This window comes from Neofelis nebulosa, chromosome 1 (assembly GCF_028018385.1).
Source record: "Neofelis nebulosa isolate mNeoNeb1 chromosome 1, mNeoNeb1.pri, whole genome shotgun sequence".
NCBI lineage: Eukaryota > Metazoa > Chordata > Mammalia > Carnivora > Felidae > Neofelis > Neofelis nebulosa.
In genome coordinates, this window is record NC_080782.1 from 63,349,194 (window position 1) to 63,366,323 (window position 17,130).

Here is a 17,130-nt window from a genome sequence, read left to right on the forward strand (position 1 = left end):
CATTCCCGTCCATCCAGGCCAATGCTGCCTATTCGGCCCACCCCGGATCTCAGTCACAGGCAGCGCTGGGCCTGGACCTGTCAGAGCCAGGTTCAATTCCCGGGATTGCCACTTCCTGGCTGTGTGACCTTGGGCCAGTGCCACTGCCTTTCTGAACTTCCATTCCTTCATCTGCAAATGGGACTGTAAAAATCTGATAAATTTAGAGTGGAAGTTAGGACCACAGGCTCCAGGGTCAAGATATACTTGAGTTCAGGTCACAGTTGTGTTACTTCCAGTGTGGATTCAGTTACCTAACTAAACCTTGGTTTTCTCACCGATGAAACGGGTCTACTAATCCCCTTCCTCATTCAGACGGTTGGTATGGGATTTAAAGGAGCTGCTGATGGTTACTTTTATTGTTATTAAATTCATCATGCAATAAGTGGGTTTTGTTGAACCCTGCATATGTTCCAGACCCCATTAGTTATGGGGCAGAGCTCGTGATTTGGGAGGGGTCTGGCCTGGTGCTCCATCCGGTGCTGACCTCTGACCCTCCCCCCCTCGCCCTTTCAGATCTGTGCCATTATCGGTGGGACCTTCACTGTTGCCGGCATTCTGGACTCCTGTATCTTCACAGCCTCGGAGGCCTGGAAGAAGATCCAGCTGGGCAAGATGCATTGATGACCCGCCAGCCCAATGGCCAAGGACCCCGGGAGACTGCCAGCCCTGCTTCCGGCCCCCCATCTCCTCCTGCCCTCTTATCTGGCCCAGGATCTGGCTGCATCCCAAAGTGGGGGTGGGGGGAGGCAGGGGGCGGCTCACGGTTTCGCAGCTACCTCTTTTCCCCATCTTTAATTTGACACGAATTACACTGCCTGAAGTTGTGGTGCCCCTTTTCCTGGGGAGCCTCAAGACCACCACAGTCAGGCAAGGGAGGTGCGGGGATATTGGGGACCACTCCTGGGAGGGCTGCAGTTCCTTCCCTCTTAGGGGAACAGCCCAGAATCCACGTCGACCAGCTCACAGCCAGGCTTTGACAATCTCGAAGCTCCCACCATTTGGACGCACTAATCACTTGGCCTCTCCCCTGGGGAGCCGGCCTGCAGACCAGGGCTCTCAGCTTTGGACCACCCTGCCCCCGGGTGCCTCCACTCTGCGCCTTCAGTATGGATGGTACTTCCCAGGCAAATCCCTGGGATGTGGCGCTATGGGCGGAACCCTCGCCTTTGCTCCATCCCTTCTTGTCCATCTCAGAGTTCAGGCTCAAGTCCCTCACCCCCACCCATTTCTTTTTCTCCTGAGAAGCAGACGCCCAGTTGTTGGGTAGCAGCGGTGGAAACTCAGGTCTGCCCGTTGGAAACTGGGCGGGTGGCAAGTTCTCCTTCCTCTCTTCACCTTGTTTCTCTGAAACCCCATCCCCACCCCCACCAATGTGCCTCAGCCCCTGTGCTGTGTGGCAGCAGCATCTCTTGGTGGAGGGGCTGGTTGTCACTGGGGAATCATCCTTTGAAAACCAGACATGGTCTGTGCACTCATGTCCAGATGGAAGGCATCCTTCTCTGCAGCCTTGAAAGAATCATGTCTCACCCTCTCCTGGACAGTTGTCATCAGTCCCAAGGCCTTAGGTGGGGCAAGCAGAGCAGATCAGCCCTGTCTTTGGACATCTACCTTCCGGGCTTCCAGCGGGTGCACAGCACTCGGACTTCTCTGCAGCTCAGTTGTGGCCCACTTGCCACTGAGGTCCCCCCCCATCAGGGGCCATATAGGTTCTTGGTCCCTGGGGACAGCTCCATTGTCTCCCCACTTGCTCCTGAGGTGGGTCCCTACCCCGCTGCTCACCCTCATCCTTCCCCTTCACTCCAGAAAGGGAGCTACAATGGTCCAGGCACCAATGCCACCCCGGGGGAATTTTAGGTATGCCCTTTTGTCCCAGGGAGAGAGCCGCCTGCCTGTTTTCCATTTATATCAAGATTGTTTGCATACTTTTGTAATTAAGGGGAGTGTCTGGTGGAAGTTTTTAAATTATCTCTATGGATAGCTCAAGTCTCTGCCATTTGTAAGTTTTGGCTCTGGATTCCAGTTAGAAAAGTGTCCCCTTCTGCATATGAGTTGACTGATGTTGTGACTGTAAACTGCATTTGGTTATCTCTGGTATCTGTGGCCACTTGGATGGATTTTTTTTTTTTTCACCTTCTGTTCCCCAGTTGGAGAAAGGAGTCTCTTTGGTGTGTGAATACCTGCACCTGTAGAGGGTGGGCAGGGTGGGGGTGGGGAAATGTGTGGCATGCACATGAGTTGAAATTCCACTTTTATGCTTTTTTTCAGAAAAAAAAATAATGACTCTTGAGGACATGGGGGATGTCAGTTTCCTATGGAAGAGACACCTCTGATCTGTTATTCTTATAAACAATCTCAAGGGAAAAAATGGTTTAGTTCTTTCCCCACTCATTGGGTTCAGATAGATTAAAAGGCTGATTTTCAGAACTGTTGTGTGTTTCTTTCTACTTGATTGTGGCTGGGTAGCCTAGAGGCTGGGCACACAGTCAGAATGGAATTTAATTCTAGAGGAGAAAAATGGGGAAATGTGGAAAAGATCCGTGAGGATGATTGGAAAGTCAAGATCTCTTGCAACCAGCCCTTCTTTATCGAATCCCTACAGAATATTCCTGGATCTTCCATTTTCTAGCTGTGTAGCCTCAGGTCAGGTTCTTAACCACTCAGTGCCTCAGTTTCCTCAGGTGAAAATAGGGAGAGTAATCAAACAATCAGGGCTGTTACAGAAATTAAATCTATCATATGCACAAGTAAGTCACACTGGATCAGAAGGAGCTTGTGGATGTGGCAAAGGGCTATGTGGTAAATTTTCAAAATTGAGAGTTGTTTCATACGGGTATTCCAAAATAGAATATAGTCTCTTTGAGAACAGGGAACAGGGCTAACTAACATGTTCAACCACAGCTTTGAACCAAGGGCTGCAATAAATTAAAGGTGTTTCATAAAGTCTCCCTGATTTCCAAGAATCTGGCAATCCTTGTTCAGACTTAATCTCAGCAAAGGGGAGACTATCCCAGCTCTGAATAGGAGATTGACATGGCTATTTACCACCCTGCTCTCGGCTCTTCAAGGCCCTCACCTGGAACAGCATGAACCGCTCTGCAAGAAACTTCACGGATTCTCCCTGTAACATCCTGATACTAGAGTTCTTGTGACACTCAAAGCTGAAGGTCAGGAGGAATAGGCTGCCGGTGGTCAATTACGTGTCTTCCCAAACCTTTTTATGCCAGCCGTGCTTTATGCTGTCATGATGTGATCAACCAGTGAAACAGGATTGAAAAATGAAAGAATCGGGGCGCCTGGGTGGCTCAGTCGGTTAAGTGTCCGACTTCGGCACAGGTTATGATCTCACGGTTCATGAGTTCAGGCCCCGCATCGGGCTCTGTGCTGACAGCTCAGAGCCTGGAGCCTGCATCAGATTCTGGGTCTCCCTCTCACTCTGCCCCTCCCCTGCTTGTGCTCTCTCTCTCTCAAAAATAAATAAACAAGAAAAGAAAAGTGAAAGAATCTAGTACAACTAAGTTGTACACTTTGCAGAGACCTGATAAAGGCGAGTTGCCACCCCCCTCCTCAAAATGCTCCCAAATTAGATACGAGCAAGACCTCTTACTAAAAAGACCTGGGAAGAAGGGGTGCGGGGGAGGGGGGGCGTCCTTGAAGATTCTGTATTCACATGGAAAGGGTCTAAATTCTCCCTCCACATTTAAGGAACCCAAAACTGGAACTCTCTCAAGTTGGCTTATGTAAGGACATGGTTTATGCAAGGAAAGTGAAGGAGAACTCCAATGGGGAGGTTTCTCCATGAGAAAACCTTGCTCCAGGGTCAAAAGATTGGCAAATGTTTTTTAAGTGGACGTAAAACATTTAAAGTATGTGCCATTTGTATGATTTCTCTCTGAAACCAATTCTTTCAACTATCTAACCAAGAGCAGATTACAGCGTTTCGCATAAGAGGATTTCTCAATCGGGGATTATAGCGCAGACTCGTAGAGGGGGAGTTGATAGTTTGGGGGACATGGTGGCTGGGGCAGAAATGGCTTCTTGCAGGGCGGGGTTGGGGTGGGGGGGGGGCTTGCAGTTGAGCAAGGGGCGAGGTTACAGAGGTGCATCAAGGAAGAGAGAAGCTCAAGTCCCGCAGCCCATGCTGCCTGAGGTGGGCGGGTATCAGAGTGGGTGTGAAGTTTGGGGAGAAGTGTCTTGTAGCAATGGGGCTTGGAAGTGGCAGGTGCATTTCTTACTACTCTATGTCACAAATTAGTTCTCGATTCTTGCCAGAGACAAAGATACACATTTCCTCAATGTGGCAGGCCACTGGTAGTCCTAACGCCTTCCTAAGAAATGGGCTCATTAAAGACCTTTTTCCCTCCCCAACAGTTGTCTTTGGTCAGTCGTGTAGTGACGAGGCCATGCACTTTATTCTGCCCAAAATAAGTTGTTTTTATCTTAACTCACGTAGAAAAAGCTACCCAAGGTTGGGCATTCTCCACGTGCCTGCAAGGAGTGATCATTCAGGCCTTGTCTTTCTCTATCCTCACAGCAGTCCTGCCCCATGGAAGTTACCTCCTTTTTACGAAGGACAAGACAAACTCAGTAACTTTTCTCTGTCACACAGCTGGCAGGTGGCAAAGTTGGAATTCAAACTCCTGTCCGCCTGACTCTGGGTTATGGTTCTGCCTCGGTCCCCAAGGTCACCTTGTCCATATCAAAAGAGAAAACTGACCCCCGACCCCCCCCCCCCAAAATGGGGGAAATTGAAAGTGGTGAGGGTACTCTGTGTTTTGTTTCCTTCTTTCTAAACAGCCTGCAAGGGAAGCTAACTTGAATATTGGAGATCTTGTTAAAAATTTAAGGCCCTTAAAACATGGTTTTAATTACACAAATAAGACATGCTCATGGCCCCACTGGAGGAAAATCAGAAAGGCAAAAAGTAAAAAAAGGAAAAATTAAAGGGACCCCTGATTCCACTAGCCAGAGATAATCATTGTTAACATTTTAGTCATATCCTCCCACAAACAAAATGGGATCATGCTGTAAATATTATTTTGCAGTTTACTCTTTTCCAGTAGACATCCTCCTATGTTACTGATAGATCTCATCATGATCTCTAGTGGCCACAAGATAACAATAAGCATGTTGAGTATGTAATGGTGGATCGTGTTCAGCCTGTTCCCATCTCATTCGGAACCTGTTTTCTCACCTGCAAAAGGGACCAATTCAGGGGATTGTTTACCAGATTAAGTAAGGTAGTGTTTGTAAAACTTAGCACAATGCCTGGCATTAAATGCGCAGCCAAATAAGATTAGCCGTTGCTATTCATTCATTTAATAAACAACAATTTCTACCATTAATTAAGTGCTTACTTTGTGCCAAGGCTTGTGCTAAGGGTTCATGTAATCCTGACACCAGATCAATAATGTAAGTACTATCATTATTCTCATTCCTCAGGTGAGGAAGGTGAGTGACCTCTAAGAGGCTCAATATCCTACCCAAACCTACACAGCCAGGAAGTGATGGAGATCCAAACCCAGGCAGTCAGAATCAGGGCGCACATGTTTCCCCACCACATCACCCTCTACCGCAGAGGCATAAAAATATTTCCCGGGCGTTTCCTCTGTGCTATCACTGTATTAGGTCCTGGGGCTTCTATACCAGTTCCCATGCATGTTACCAAGAGTGGACATGGGGCAAGATAGTAGCCAAACCCATTAAGTCCTCATTAGAGTGGCAAAGCCTCAGGCTCTCAGGGTCTTATCTGGTGATGTCATTGCACCGGTCTTAATTTTACTGAGCCGTGGGAGAAGGAGTATCGAGTATCGCCTCCCCACCCTGGTTGATCATGAATATACCTTGATTATCCTGGGTTGTAATGATCTGTCCTCATTGTTGCCCTGCACCAGTGAGGTACTGCGCTCCTCACTGTAATCAGGGACTAGATAGATCTTCCTCCTCCCCAGAGCTCCTTCATCTAGGCCCATACTATGGCTAAGTTACTAGTACCTATCAATAAATTAATGCACAAATGGATGAATAATGGAATAAATGAGTAGGCAAATGAGTTATGCCAGTGAGTGACTAAATGAACTTGTGGGGGAGGGGAGGTAAGGGACCTTGGGTCTGATGAACACTGTAAGGGCTGCTTGAGAAGAACCCTCTGACTTTCTATGTGCAGTCGGTCATAACAGCTTCTATTCCTGCCTTCCCGTGGTGAGTGACATTTTTTTGGTCCCAACTTTGAGCTATAATGGACCTGTAACCTTATGAGTTTAAGGTTGAGTTGCTACTGCAAAATGATTGCCACAGTAGCTTAGTTAACACTTCATCGCCTCACATAATTGCCATTTCTCCTTTGTGGCAGAGACATTTAAGAAAGTCTTCCTTTCTTATGCTTCTCCCTCCAACCTCCTTACTCTTGGAGTCTGGGGCACACACAACGGGTGGCTTTCCAGTCGCCACTGCCTCAACAAGTTTGGCACCGCTCACCCTAATGCCCTGGCGTCTACAAACAGCCCGGATGTTGGCCATCCTCCCTAAGTCTGAAGGCCAGAAGTCTCCAACACTGACTGCAAGGGTTCTAGAGTGAAACCTAAAATAGGACCCATCGGGTTCAGGGATCAAGGCAGATGCCCTGGCTGATCATGAGTAAAATGCTAGTGTTTAACAACTGCGTCACCATATGCCTGGGGACACTAATAAACGGAGAGAGCAGGGGACCTGCTTGAGTCTAGCAAGACAACCCTCTCTCTGAATTTCGGGGTGCCTGTTGATTGAGCACCACAACGTCTTCTGACATGTGGCATAAAGTAGGTGCTTAATACATATGAACTATGTAAACTCTACGAGCAGAACGAAACCTTTCATTCCCAGCTGCCTCGCGCGCGCGGTGTCTCAGGCTGACTGCCCGTAGGGTGGCGCCCGCGTCTCCGGGCAGTCTGCCCGGGAGGGGAGGCGGGGCTCGGACACTACTGGGCGGGGCGAGGCGGGAACGCTGGGGGCCGAGGTTGGGGCTGGAATCCGGGAGGGGGGGGCGTGGCCGGGATGAGCAGGGCGGGGCAGCGGCCACAAACTTGAAGGCGAGCTCTGACTGCCCAGGCCCCAGCTGGTTTTTCCCCAAGGTGCATTGAATGTGTTTACTTCAAACACAAAAAGCTTACTGTTTGCGTCATCGGTAGTTAATGGTGAAAGTCTGAATGTGAGGACTCATGGATGTGAGGCCCGGCTTTAGGGCTGGCCTGGAGGAAGCCCCACACATAGGCCTCTGCTTTCATTAGGAATAACGGCTTACTGTAATTAAGAGCTATGCGCCAGACCCTGTTCCAAACATTCCCAACGGATTAGATCACTTAGTTCTCATAACAACTCTATGAGGCACCTACTGAGATCATCCCCATTTCACAGATGAGAAAACTGAGGCTCAGAAACATGCAGGCATCTCCCCAAGATCCAGCCACAGGAAGAGGCACTTGGGTTCAGGTCTGACTCTACAACCCCAGCCCTCCCCAACAGGGCTAAAACACTGGGGGAAAGTTTTGCAAGACCAGGTGGTTGGTTCTCAATGCCCTATTGTTGCACCTCAAATTCTTTGGGTGGGCAGGATGAGAGGAGTGCTTGCTTTAAAACCCCCCACTTACCACTGCGTGGTTTCTAACGACTGTGATGGAGCACAAAAATTTTCATTTTGGGGGCGCCTGGGTGGCTCAGTCGGTTGAGCGTCCAACTTCGGCTCAGGTCATGATCTCGCAGTTCGTGGGTTCGGGCCCCTCGTCGGGCCCTGTGCTGACAGCTCGAGGCCTGGAGCCTGCTTCAGATTCTGCGTCTCCCTCTATCTACCCCTTCCCCGCTCATGCTCTGTCTCCCTCTGTCTCTCAAAGATGAATAGACGTTAAAAAAAATTGTTTTTTAATTAATTTTTTTTGTTTTTTTCGTTTTGAACAAGCTTCTCAGTGTTTCTAAAGAAGCAAGTCAGCCGATTGCATCTGGATCATCAGGAATGCTCAATATGCCTCTCGGCGGAGGGTAACACAGGCAAAGAAAGTTTGGGATGAGAAACAGACTATTGGTGTACCTATTTTTAACACACCAATAGACCTCTGTTGCAGGCCCTACAGAAATATGCCCCTTCTCCCCCGCGGTGCCAACTCTTCGTGGTTTCTGGCTTGACCCCCAAAAGCTGCTTGGCCCTGGGGTCGTTCCCTTAGAATGAGGCACTGCGATCCCACCCCAAGTCGCAGGGGGCGCCATTCAGTCTCTTTCTGACCGGAAAGGGACTCCGCTTCCTCTCTACGCTTGCGCGGCAAGGAAGGCCTCACTTCCGGCCTTGCGCGCGCGCCGTCTGAGCCTCACTGGTGCAAGGTGAGTAGAGAGAGGCGGGTGTTTTGTCCGAGTGAGAAGCGCTCCGCCCCATTGGATTCTTCCCCAACGTGCCGCGGGGCCGACCGTCTCCCCAGAGATCTCTGCGTGACCTCCAAGCATGCATTCTTCTCCAGCCGCCCAAACCTTCCTCTCACAGTGAGCCTCGAGGCCCCACTGCCGCCCTGTTCCCACGACTCCTCTGCTCAGGCACGCGCTCCCCACGCATGCCTTACTGTGTCACAGCCAGACCCCTCATTTGCCCTCCCTCCGTCACCTTCTTCTGAGGCCATCTCCTCCCGTAGAGCACTTGCGCAGGGATGGGAGGAGTGTCCTGGATGGAGAGCGGGCCATGGTACCCGACTGAGCACCCATCACTCCTTCCCACGCCTCTTTTTGCAGACGGCCAGCATGAAGTTCAACCCCTTCGTGACCTCGGACCGCAGCAAAAACCGCAAACGCCACTTCAATGCCCCCTCGCACGTGCGCAGGAAGATCATGTCTTCCCCGCTCTCCAAGGAGCTGCGGCAGAAGTACAACGTCCGCTCCATGCCCATCCGCAAGGACGACGAGGTCCAGGTTCGTCTCCCTCGAGCTCTGGTTATCCAGAAGCGTGTCACTCTGGTGCCGGCTTTGCCTAAGAATGCCATGTGTGCTTGGACGTGGGGGAGTCGTAGACTCCCATGCCGCCAGGCCCCTGGCAAGTAACCTTGCAGATGTGTCCACAGCCCCCAGGGTGTGCCTACCCAGATTAACCGAGAGCATTCAGATACAATTCTTTAGTAATCATGATTGTTCAGGAAAATAGTATACCAGCCAAGCAAAACTTTGCTTTTCGGTTTAGTCCGTTGGCTCCAAGTTTGCCAGGCATTGCTTGTGGTGGCTCTTTGAACCAGCATCTCCAGGGGAAAGTGCTACGATAAGAGTAATTCATGTTTCAGTAACATTGGATTTAGTGGAGGCTGGGCATTTGGTGGCACTGGATTTGGCAGAGAGAACAGAGAAGCAGCAAGTCAGAAGCATGAAATTATGAAAGAGAATGACCCATGTGAGAGAGTGTAAGCCTTCTGTTCTTCCTAGAGCTTAGGATGTGTGGTAAGAAAGGGAGCGTGGGGGATGACTGAAATAGACAGGGAGTGGATTGAATATGTACGGAGCAGGTGCCGTTCTAGACCCTCTCCAATCTGATCTCTTTCTTACTACTTCATAGAAACTGTTTTTGGCTGAGATCAGTAACATGTTTATGACAAAATCCAGTGGACGCATCTTGGTCTCATCATCCTTGACTTTTTCAGCAACATTTGGCATAGGTAGCACTGCCTCACTTCTAGAAATAGTCTGTCTGCTTGGCTCCTGTGACCATTTGGGGCTCAGTTTACTTCTGCCTTCTCAGACTCTTTTGCTGGCTGTTTCTCCTCTGATCTCTAAATGCTGGAGTTAGTCAGGGCCTCCTGCACCTGGTCTAACATCTCATCTTACCTACATTGTCTGCCTGGGTGATAATACCTGCTCTGAGAGCTTTAAATGTCTGTCCTATGCTAACAGTTCCCTCTTTTATATCCCAGCCCAAACCACTTTTCTGAGCATAGACCTGTAGATATGAATATCCGCTGAACATCTTTTTTTTTAATTTTTTTAAATTTTTTTTTAAACGTTTTATTTATCTTTGAGACAGGGAGAGACAGAGCATGAACAGGGGAGGGTCAGAGAGAGGGAGACACAGAATCCGAAACAGGCTCCAGGCTCCAAGCTGTCAGCACAGAGCCCGACGCGGGGCTCGAACTCACGGACCACGAGATCATGATCTGAGCCGAAGTCAGCCACTTAACCGACTGAGCCACCCAGGCGCCCCACATCTTTTTTTTTTTTTTTTTTTTTTTTTTTTTTAAATCTCATAGTCGTCCCAGGGGCACCTGGGTGGCTCAATCGGTTAAGTGTCCAACTTCGGCTCAGGTCGCTCAGGTCATGACCTCACAGTTCATGAGTTCGAGCCCTGCATCAGGCTCTCTGCTGTCAGTGCAGGGCCCACTTCGGATCCTCTCCTCATCTGTTTCTCCCCCTCCTACGCTTGCACTCTCCCTCTCAAAAATAAACGCTTTAAAAACCTCATGTCGTCTCAAGCTTCTAATCTGGGAGTGCTCTTGATCAAAAAACTGTTACTGCCTCTATAATCGGATTCTCCTCCCATCTTTCACACTTCAGTAAGCAATGCTTTTTCACTTGCCTATGCCATAAACCTCAGAATTCTAATATCTCTCTCTCCCTGACCCATTTCTACTCTGTCACTTAATCTTATTGATTCTGTCTCTAAAATGTGTCTTGAATCTGATCACTTCTTTTCCATTTCCATGTCAGTTCAAGACTTCTCCAGCTTCTACTCTTAATCCTGATCAGGCGTTCTTCACAGAGGGGTATTTTTTGCAAATCAGATTCTACTTAAACCCTATCAGTGTTGCTTGATTGGTTACTATAAACCTAAAATCATTGACAAGGCCTTGTGTGACCCAGTCGTGGTCTACTTCTCCAACGTCACCTTATTCTCTAATGCCCACCTGCTCTGTAGTTCAGATATACTGACCTTTTCAGGTCCTTAAATGCATCTTGATCTTTCCTTCCTCAGGGTCTTTTGCACCAGGATCTTTCCTTCCTCAGGGTCCCTCTGCCTGAAGTGCTCTTCCTTCTCCCCTTTACCTGACTAACCCCTCATTTTTCACTGTTACCTTAAATGTCAGTTCCTCAGAAAAGCCTTCCCAGATACTTTAACCAGTATTCTATTGTAGCATCCTCTATTTACATTTCTTTCATAACAGTGAACTCAATTTGATTTTATTTCTTTTTAAACTGAGGCATACCGGGCCCATCTGCACCCCCCAAAGGCGTGGCTGCCCCGTCGGCGTCACAGGGCCACGAGCACGCGTCCTTCAGCCTGGAGTAGCTGGAGTTCATCTTCCTCCGGACTCTGTTCCTCGAAAGCCACCTGTGCCAGTGCCTGTCTGTGCTCATCCCTGAGCCCAGGATCCAGGTGTGGTTCCAGAACAGGCGTGCCAAGTCATGACATCACAGTGGGAAATCCTTTCGGCCCCGGCCAGGCTGGACCTTTTGCTCCACCACTCTGCTCATGGAACTGAAAGGAAATGATGGAAGCCCTAGCTGCCTCTTGAGATAGATGTGAACTGCCTGCCACATCCCAGCACGGTTGGAGAGGGCAATCTCTGACCCTGACTCTCAAGGTCAGAATTTTGAAACCTATTCTCTCTCTCTGAAGGCACTGATTCAAAGCCGGACTCATGGGAGGAACACATCTTTTCTGCCTTTGATAACTCTTGAGGATTCTAGGCAAGTTCAGGTTAAGCTCAGAGGAGCCAAGACTAATAGCCAAGGAGACGCTCATCAGAATACTGTCCTTTCTGGCTTCCGTGTTAAGGTCACACCCGTGTTCTCCTCATGAGGGTTTTGCCAGTTCTCTCTCACCTGTGAAGCTGCCTCACCTTTCGCCTGTGAACATCTACCCTTGCCCAGTTCTTCTTTCTCTGCAGCGCGCTCCCCCGAACCCCCCTGAAGTTGTGGCGTTCATTTTGACACATGCATCTCCAAATCTGCACATTCAATTCGGTTTGTATCCCTGCTCCTTCTTGACGCTCCTCTAGTCTTTTGGGCTGGTTTTTCAGAACTCATTATCTCCACAAGAGCACTTCAGCTTGACCCAATTTCCACTTGTGCCTGACAGCTGCCGCCTTCTCACGCTTCCTCTAAGGCTTGCACGTTTAAACGTACTCTAACCCATCTCCTTCAACCTCACGCTGTGCCCAGTATTTACCACTTTTTTAAAGCAGCCTGTCATCTCTAGACTCGTTTGTAGCTCCCAGGATTCTGTATCCAGATTATTTCAAGAGTCCCCTGCCTCTAGCTTCTCAACTTTTTACACATCACTCTCTTTAGAAATCTGTAGTAGCCTCCAGTTGCTGCCAAATGATGAAAACCTTTTGGTTACTTTCCCAGACACAGGGCAGTTTTTCAGATCTTCTTATGGTCACCCCTTCACAATGTATGTCTCAGAGCTCCCCCATCCCATTTGGGCACCAAATGAATACTTCTCTCAAAACACGTGAGATCGCTCCCCGCTCCCCCCGACCCCCTTCTGAAGCCTGAAACTTTCTGTAGTCCTAATTTTTGTGCCTGTCACTTCAGTCATCCCAGCATCCCCCTTAGCACTTACTGTTGTACTTCTGTGCCATGTTGGTGAATTACTCAGTGGTTCCACAAATGAAAGAAAAATAAATAAAACTGAGGCATAATTTACAGACAGTAAAATGCACAGGTGAGTTTGGGCACACGTAAAGCCATATAGCTGTCACCACAATTATGATCCCAGTCACTTCCCATGTGCCCTGTTCCAGTTAGTGATCATGTATTTGCGTGTTTATTAGTTAACTGCTTGCTACCTATTACATTAAGATGAGGCCAGAGAGCTTCTCTTTTTTGTTGCCTGACCTCAGTGCAAAGCCTGGCACCCACAGGGGCACAGCCACTATTTGTTGGATGAATGAAAAAAATTATTGAGCGGATGGAATTAAGACGTGAAAGAAAGAAAAGGAGGGCAGAGAAGAAGATGTGGCCATTTTTTCAGTGTCTGTGAGGTGTGAATTGTTTCCCTTGTAGATAGAACCTGAAACTCTGGTTCAATAAATGAAGAAAATCACGTCTAGGCCAGGAATCCAGGTCTGACTCCACCAGAAGAGTAAAATAGTCACAAGTGGGTTTGTTAAAACTGCCTCTTCTCTTTTGGGATCTTCCAAATTTCACATACTTTCTTTGTCTGCTCAGGACTACCTGTCCTGCTTCACAGAGGAAATTACAACTATCACCCAGGACCTTTCAGAACTCCTGTTCCAAACCCTCTAACTTACCTCCAGTTCCACCCCTGCGTCTTTGTGCTTTCCTATTGTATTGACAGAAATGTTCCTGTTTCTATCTGGAGCTGACCCACTATATTCAGTGGCCTTCCATTCTCTTAGATTCTTCTCTCCATTATCCCTTTTCTGTACAGTTTCCTTTAACTTTTCCTCCATACTTGTTCCTTTTCATAAGCATTTAAACACATTCGTGTTTTCCTCTCTTTAAAAACAAAAAAAATTATCACTTACCTTCACATCACCCTCTAGTAGATATTCTCTGTCATCCTCTTCACAGCCAGGTTCCTTGGGACTGTTTTTCACCTTCACCTTCTCTATGGGGAACTCATTGTCTTACTGTAAATGCCTTCAGTCTCTCTGCTCCACTGAAAGCACTCTAGCCATGATTACCAGTGACCAGCTTATTGTCACATCTTTTCCTTTATCCTTCCTGCAGTTGACCATTCCATGGCATTTGACAGTGTCTTCTTGGCTACTATAACCCCACACTCCCCTGGTTGCCCATTCTCTGGCCACTTCAGTCTCCCTTATGAGCTCTTCCAAAATGTTGGCTTTTCCTTGGATTTCTGCATTCTGCCCTCATAAGACCAGCTCCCTGAACCAAATCAGGTTTCTGAATTGCCATCTCTGGATGACTCTCAGGTCTTTGTTGCTGACCCAGTTGGTCTTCCAGCTATGTATAGAATTCTCTACTAGAATGTCACGAGATGCCTCAAATTCAACATGTTCCCAACTAAACTTTTTTCTCCTAACATGTATTTCTTTCCGCTCTGGGAAAGGCATATCCATCCATCCAGTTGCCCAGTCAGACTCTGGGTACCGTCCTTGCCTCTTCTCTTTTCCCTTTCCAGGCCAGTTAGTTTAGTCTTACCTTGTCCCTCTCCTCATCTAGTGTTTGTCCAGTTCTGTTTAACTGGGTGTTCCTTTGGACTTGTTTTATTAACATCTTTTCTTGAATCTTGATGATGGTTAAGAGAGGCTGTTTCATAGACTTTTCCATGTAAAAGTCTCTGATCATAGAGAGTATGCTGGAGTTCCAGTGAGGCATGATCTTCAACCTGAAAATCACCTTGGTAAGTAAGTTGAACAATCTAAATGACATTTCAGGAGTATTGAGATTCTCTAGTTTTTTAATACATGTGGTATTTCCTCTCTGTTTATTATCAGCATCAGCTATATCATGGCTCCTATTGAATAGGCTTGTGCCTTCAAGGAAGCCATAATCTATAGTTAGTTTTGAATAGCATTGGAGTGTGAATAGTAGATTTTTAGTACATGAAAACAGCCCAAGAGATTTTAACATTTTTGTTTTTTGTGACTATAAAATATTTGTGTTAATTATAGAAATCTTGAAATTTCAAGTCCCATGAACTGTGAGATGATGACCCTAACCGAAATTAAGAGTCAGACACTTAATTTACTGAGCCACCCAGGCGCCCCTGGAAGAATATACATTTTTTAAAAAGCCATGTATAATTAGGGTGTCTGGGTCAGTTAAACCGTGTTGCACAACAGGTTATATTCACTCCTGGCTCAGTCAGTTGAGTGTCCAACTTTTGATTTCGTCTCAGGTCATGATCCCAGGGTCGTGAGATGAAGCCCTTCTGAGCATGGAGCCTGCTTAGGATTCATTCTTTCTCTCTCTTTCTCTCTCTCTCTCTCTCTCTCTCTCAAATAGAATAGAAAAGAAAAAAGAAAAGATCATCTGTAATCCTATGTCTGGCCTAATGGCAACAATTATTGACATTTGGATATATTTCTATCCCATTGTGTTATATGCCATATATATGAAACATACAAGATTCAGACTATATTTCATATCAAGCTTTGTTTTTTTTTCCTAAAGGTCATATGTTGAGCATTTTGCTCGGTGATAAATTATTCTTTGAAAACATGGATTTTAGGGGCACCTAGGTGGCTTAGTCAGTTAAGTGTCCGATTTTGGCTCAGGTCATGATCTTTCACGGTTGGTGAGTTCAAGCCCACATACAGCTTTGTGCTGTCAGCATAGAGCCTGCTTTGGATCCTCTGTCTCCCTCTCTCTCTGCCTCCCCTCTCCCCCGACCTTGCTCACGCGCACACATTCTCTCCCTTTCTCTCAAAAGTAAATAAAACATTAAAAAAAAAAAAAGAACACGGGATTTTAAATGGTCGCATAAGAATCTCAGGATGCTGTCTTTAACCATTCTTCTCCATTTAGGTCTTGAGAGTGATTATCTTTTTTTTTAAACTTTACTTACTTTTATTTAACTGAGATATAATTGATATATAAGGTTCTGTTAGTTGTGCGTGTATAGTGATTTACCTTTTTACTCTCCGGACTAGTTCTGTGATAGCCATTCTAGTTCAAGGAATTTTTTGTTTTCAGATAAGAAAAAAATTGAAGTGAATTTTCACCTGACTTGGAACAACACAGAGCAGATTTATACCCCCCAAAAAGCTGACTCTCAACTGCCAGGGTTAATCTGCTTTGTACAAAAAGTTGTATGTTAGTCTGTGTGTTCCTGATAATTAATTTCCTCACGGTGATGTTCATGCATGAGAATGGGGGAAAATTCTCTTCTGTATTTTCTCTTAGGTGGTTCGAGGACACTACAAAGGTCAGCAAATAGGCAAGGTAGTCCAGGTGTACAGAAAAAAATATGTCATCTACATCGAGCGAGTGCAACGTGAGAAGGCTAATGGTACAACTGTTCATGTGGGCATTCACCCCAGCAAGGTATGGCGGGATTGAGTGGCGGTAGTGGCTGGGTAGTGTAGCTTAGTGCTGTTGTAAGTTCTCAGTGTGTTGGTAGTGTCTACTCAGGTGGCCCAGGCAAGGACTTCTAGAGGGAGGTGGGGCAGGCTTGATTGATTCACTGGCTTAGTCATCGAGGATCCGTATTGTTTTCTTACCTGTTTTATCATCCTCGGTGAAGGCTCTGCCTTCCAGCAGGTTGCAGGAGGGTTCCAGGCATCCCTCTCCTACTAGATAACATCCAGAGGGAGGAGAGGGAAGGAATATCTCTTCCTGTGGCCCTCACACCCACCTGGCGGAATATGCTGTTCCTCATTTGCACTCCATTCCATGCACTGTATTGTAGGGTCTTTCTCCTCCAGAGTTTCAGATGAGGGCAGGATGGTTGCGGTCGTCTTATCCTTACGATGTCTATTGCCTAGTAGCTGGTGGGAATGCTTTTTTAAGCAATGCGCTTTTTAAACGATGTTTTTTAAGCAATGCGTTTTGCTGGCCAAGGGATGATAAACAAACCAGAAACATGTTGGTAGTATAATTTGTTTGTCCCAGCCCAAATGATAGTTGATATCACTAAACTAACTGGTCTCATAGATCCTCAGGAGTTGGGCGGCGGAAGGAACCAAACTGCTATTGTTGGGAAAAGTTCTGCTGTACAGAATAATTACATCGTTATAAATCCTTTCCACTTAAAAAAATAAATAAATAAAGATTTATTTTCTCGCTCCTAACAGGTAGTTATCACCAGGCTAAAACTGGACAAAGACCGGAAAAAAATTCTTGAACGCAAAGCCAAGTCTCGACAAGTTGGAAAAGAGAAAGGCAAATATAAGGAAGAACTTACCGAGAAAATGCAGGAGTGAATATAACCTGTTACGCAACCACGGTTTAACTGTAGATTTTTAGTCTGGTGTGTATTCCTTTGAAACTTTTCAAGATGTCTGTCAAACGTTTCCTTCCTGTTTTGTTGTTGATAATGTAGCTTTGTAAATCTGGTTTTGCTGTTTTGATTAATAATTTTATGAATAATCGTTGAAAATGTCTCCTAATTGCAGAGGGAATTTGCATTGTTCTGTAGATAAAATCCATCTTACTGTGAGT

The 17,130-nt window shown here is 46.9% G+C and overlaps 2 protein-coding genes across 2 annotated transcripts in view; both read left to right on the forward strand.

Annotated features, from left to right (window-relative positions):
- Positions 1–862, forward strand: part of ERGIC1 (endoplasmic reticulum-golgi intermediate compartment 1) — a 101,497-nt gene extending 100,635 nt beyond the window's left edge. The window contains exon 10 of the mRNA XM_058723482.1: positions 556–862. Coding sequence (XP_058579465.1) covers positions 556–663 — 108 coding nt within the window. The 3' untranslated portion in view covers positions 664–862. The remainder of the gene's footprint in view (positions 1–555) is intronic.
- Positions 863–8,293: 7,431 nt separating this feature from the next.
- RPL26L1 (ribosomal protein L26 like 1) lies at positions 8,294–17,128 on the forward strand. The gene is made up of 4 exons (XM_058723485.1): positions 8,294–8,385; positions 8,785–8,961; positions 15,874–16,014; positions 16,764–17,128. Exons 2-4 carry the CDS (start codon positions 8,794–8,796, stop codon positions 16,890–16,892), a joined length of 438 nt encoding a protein of 145 aa, XP_058579468.1. The 5' UTR covers positions 8,294–8,385; positions 8,785–8,793; the 3' UTR covers positions 16,893–17,128.
- Positions 17,129–17,130: the final 2 nt, after the last annotated feature.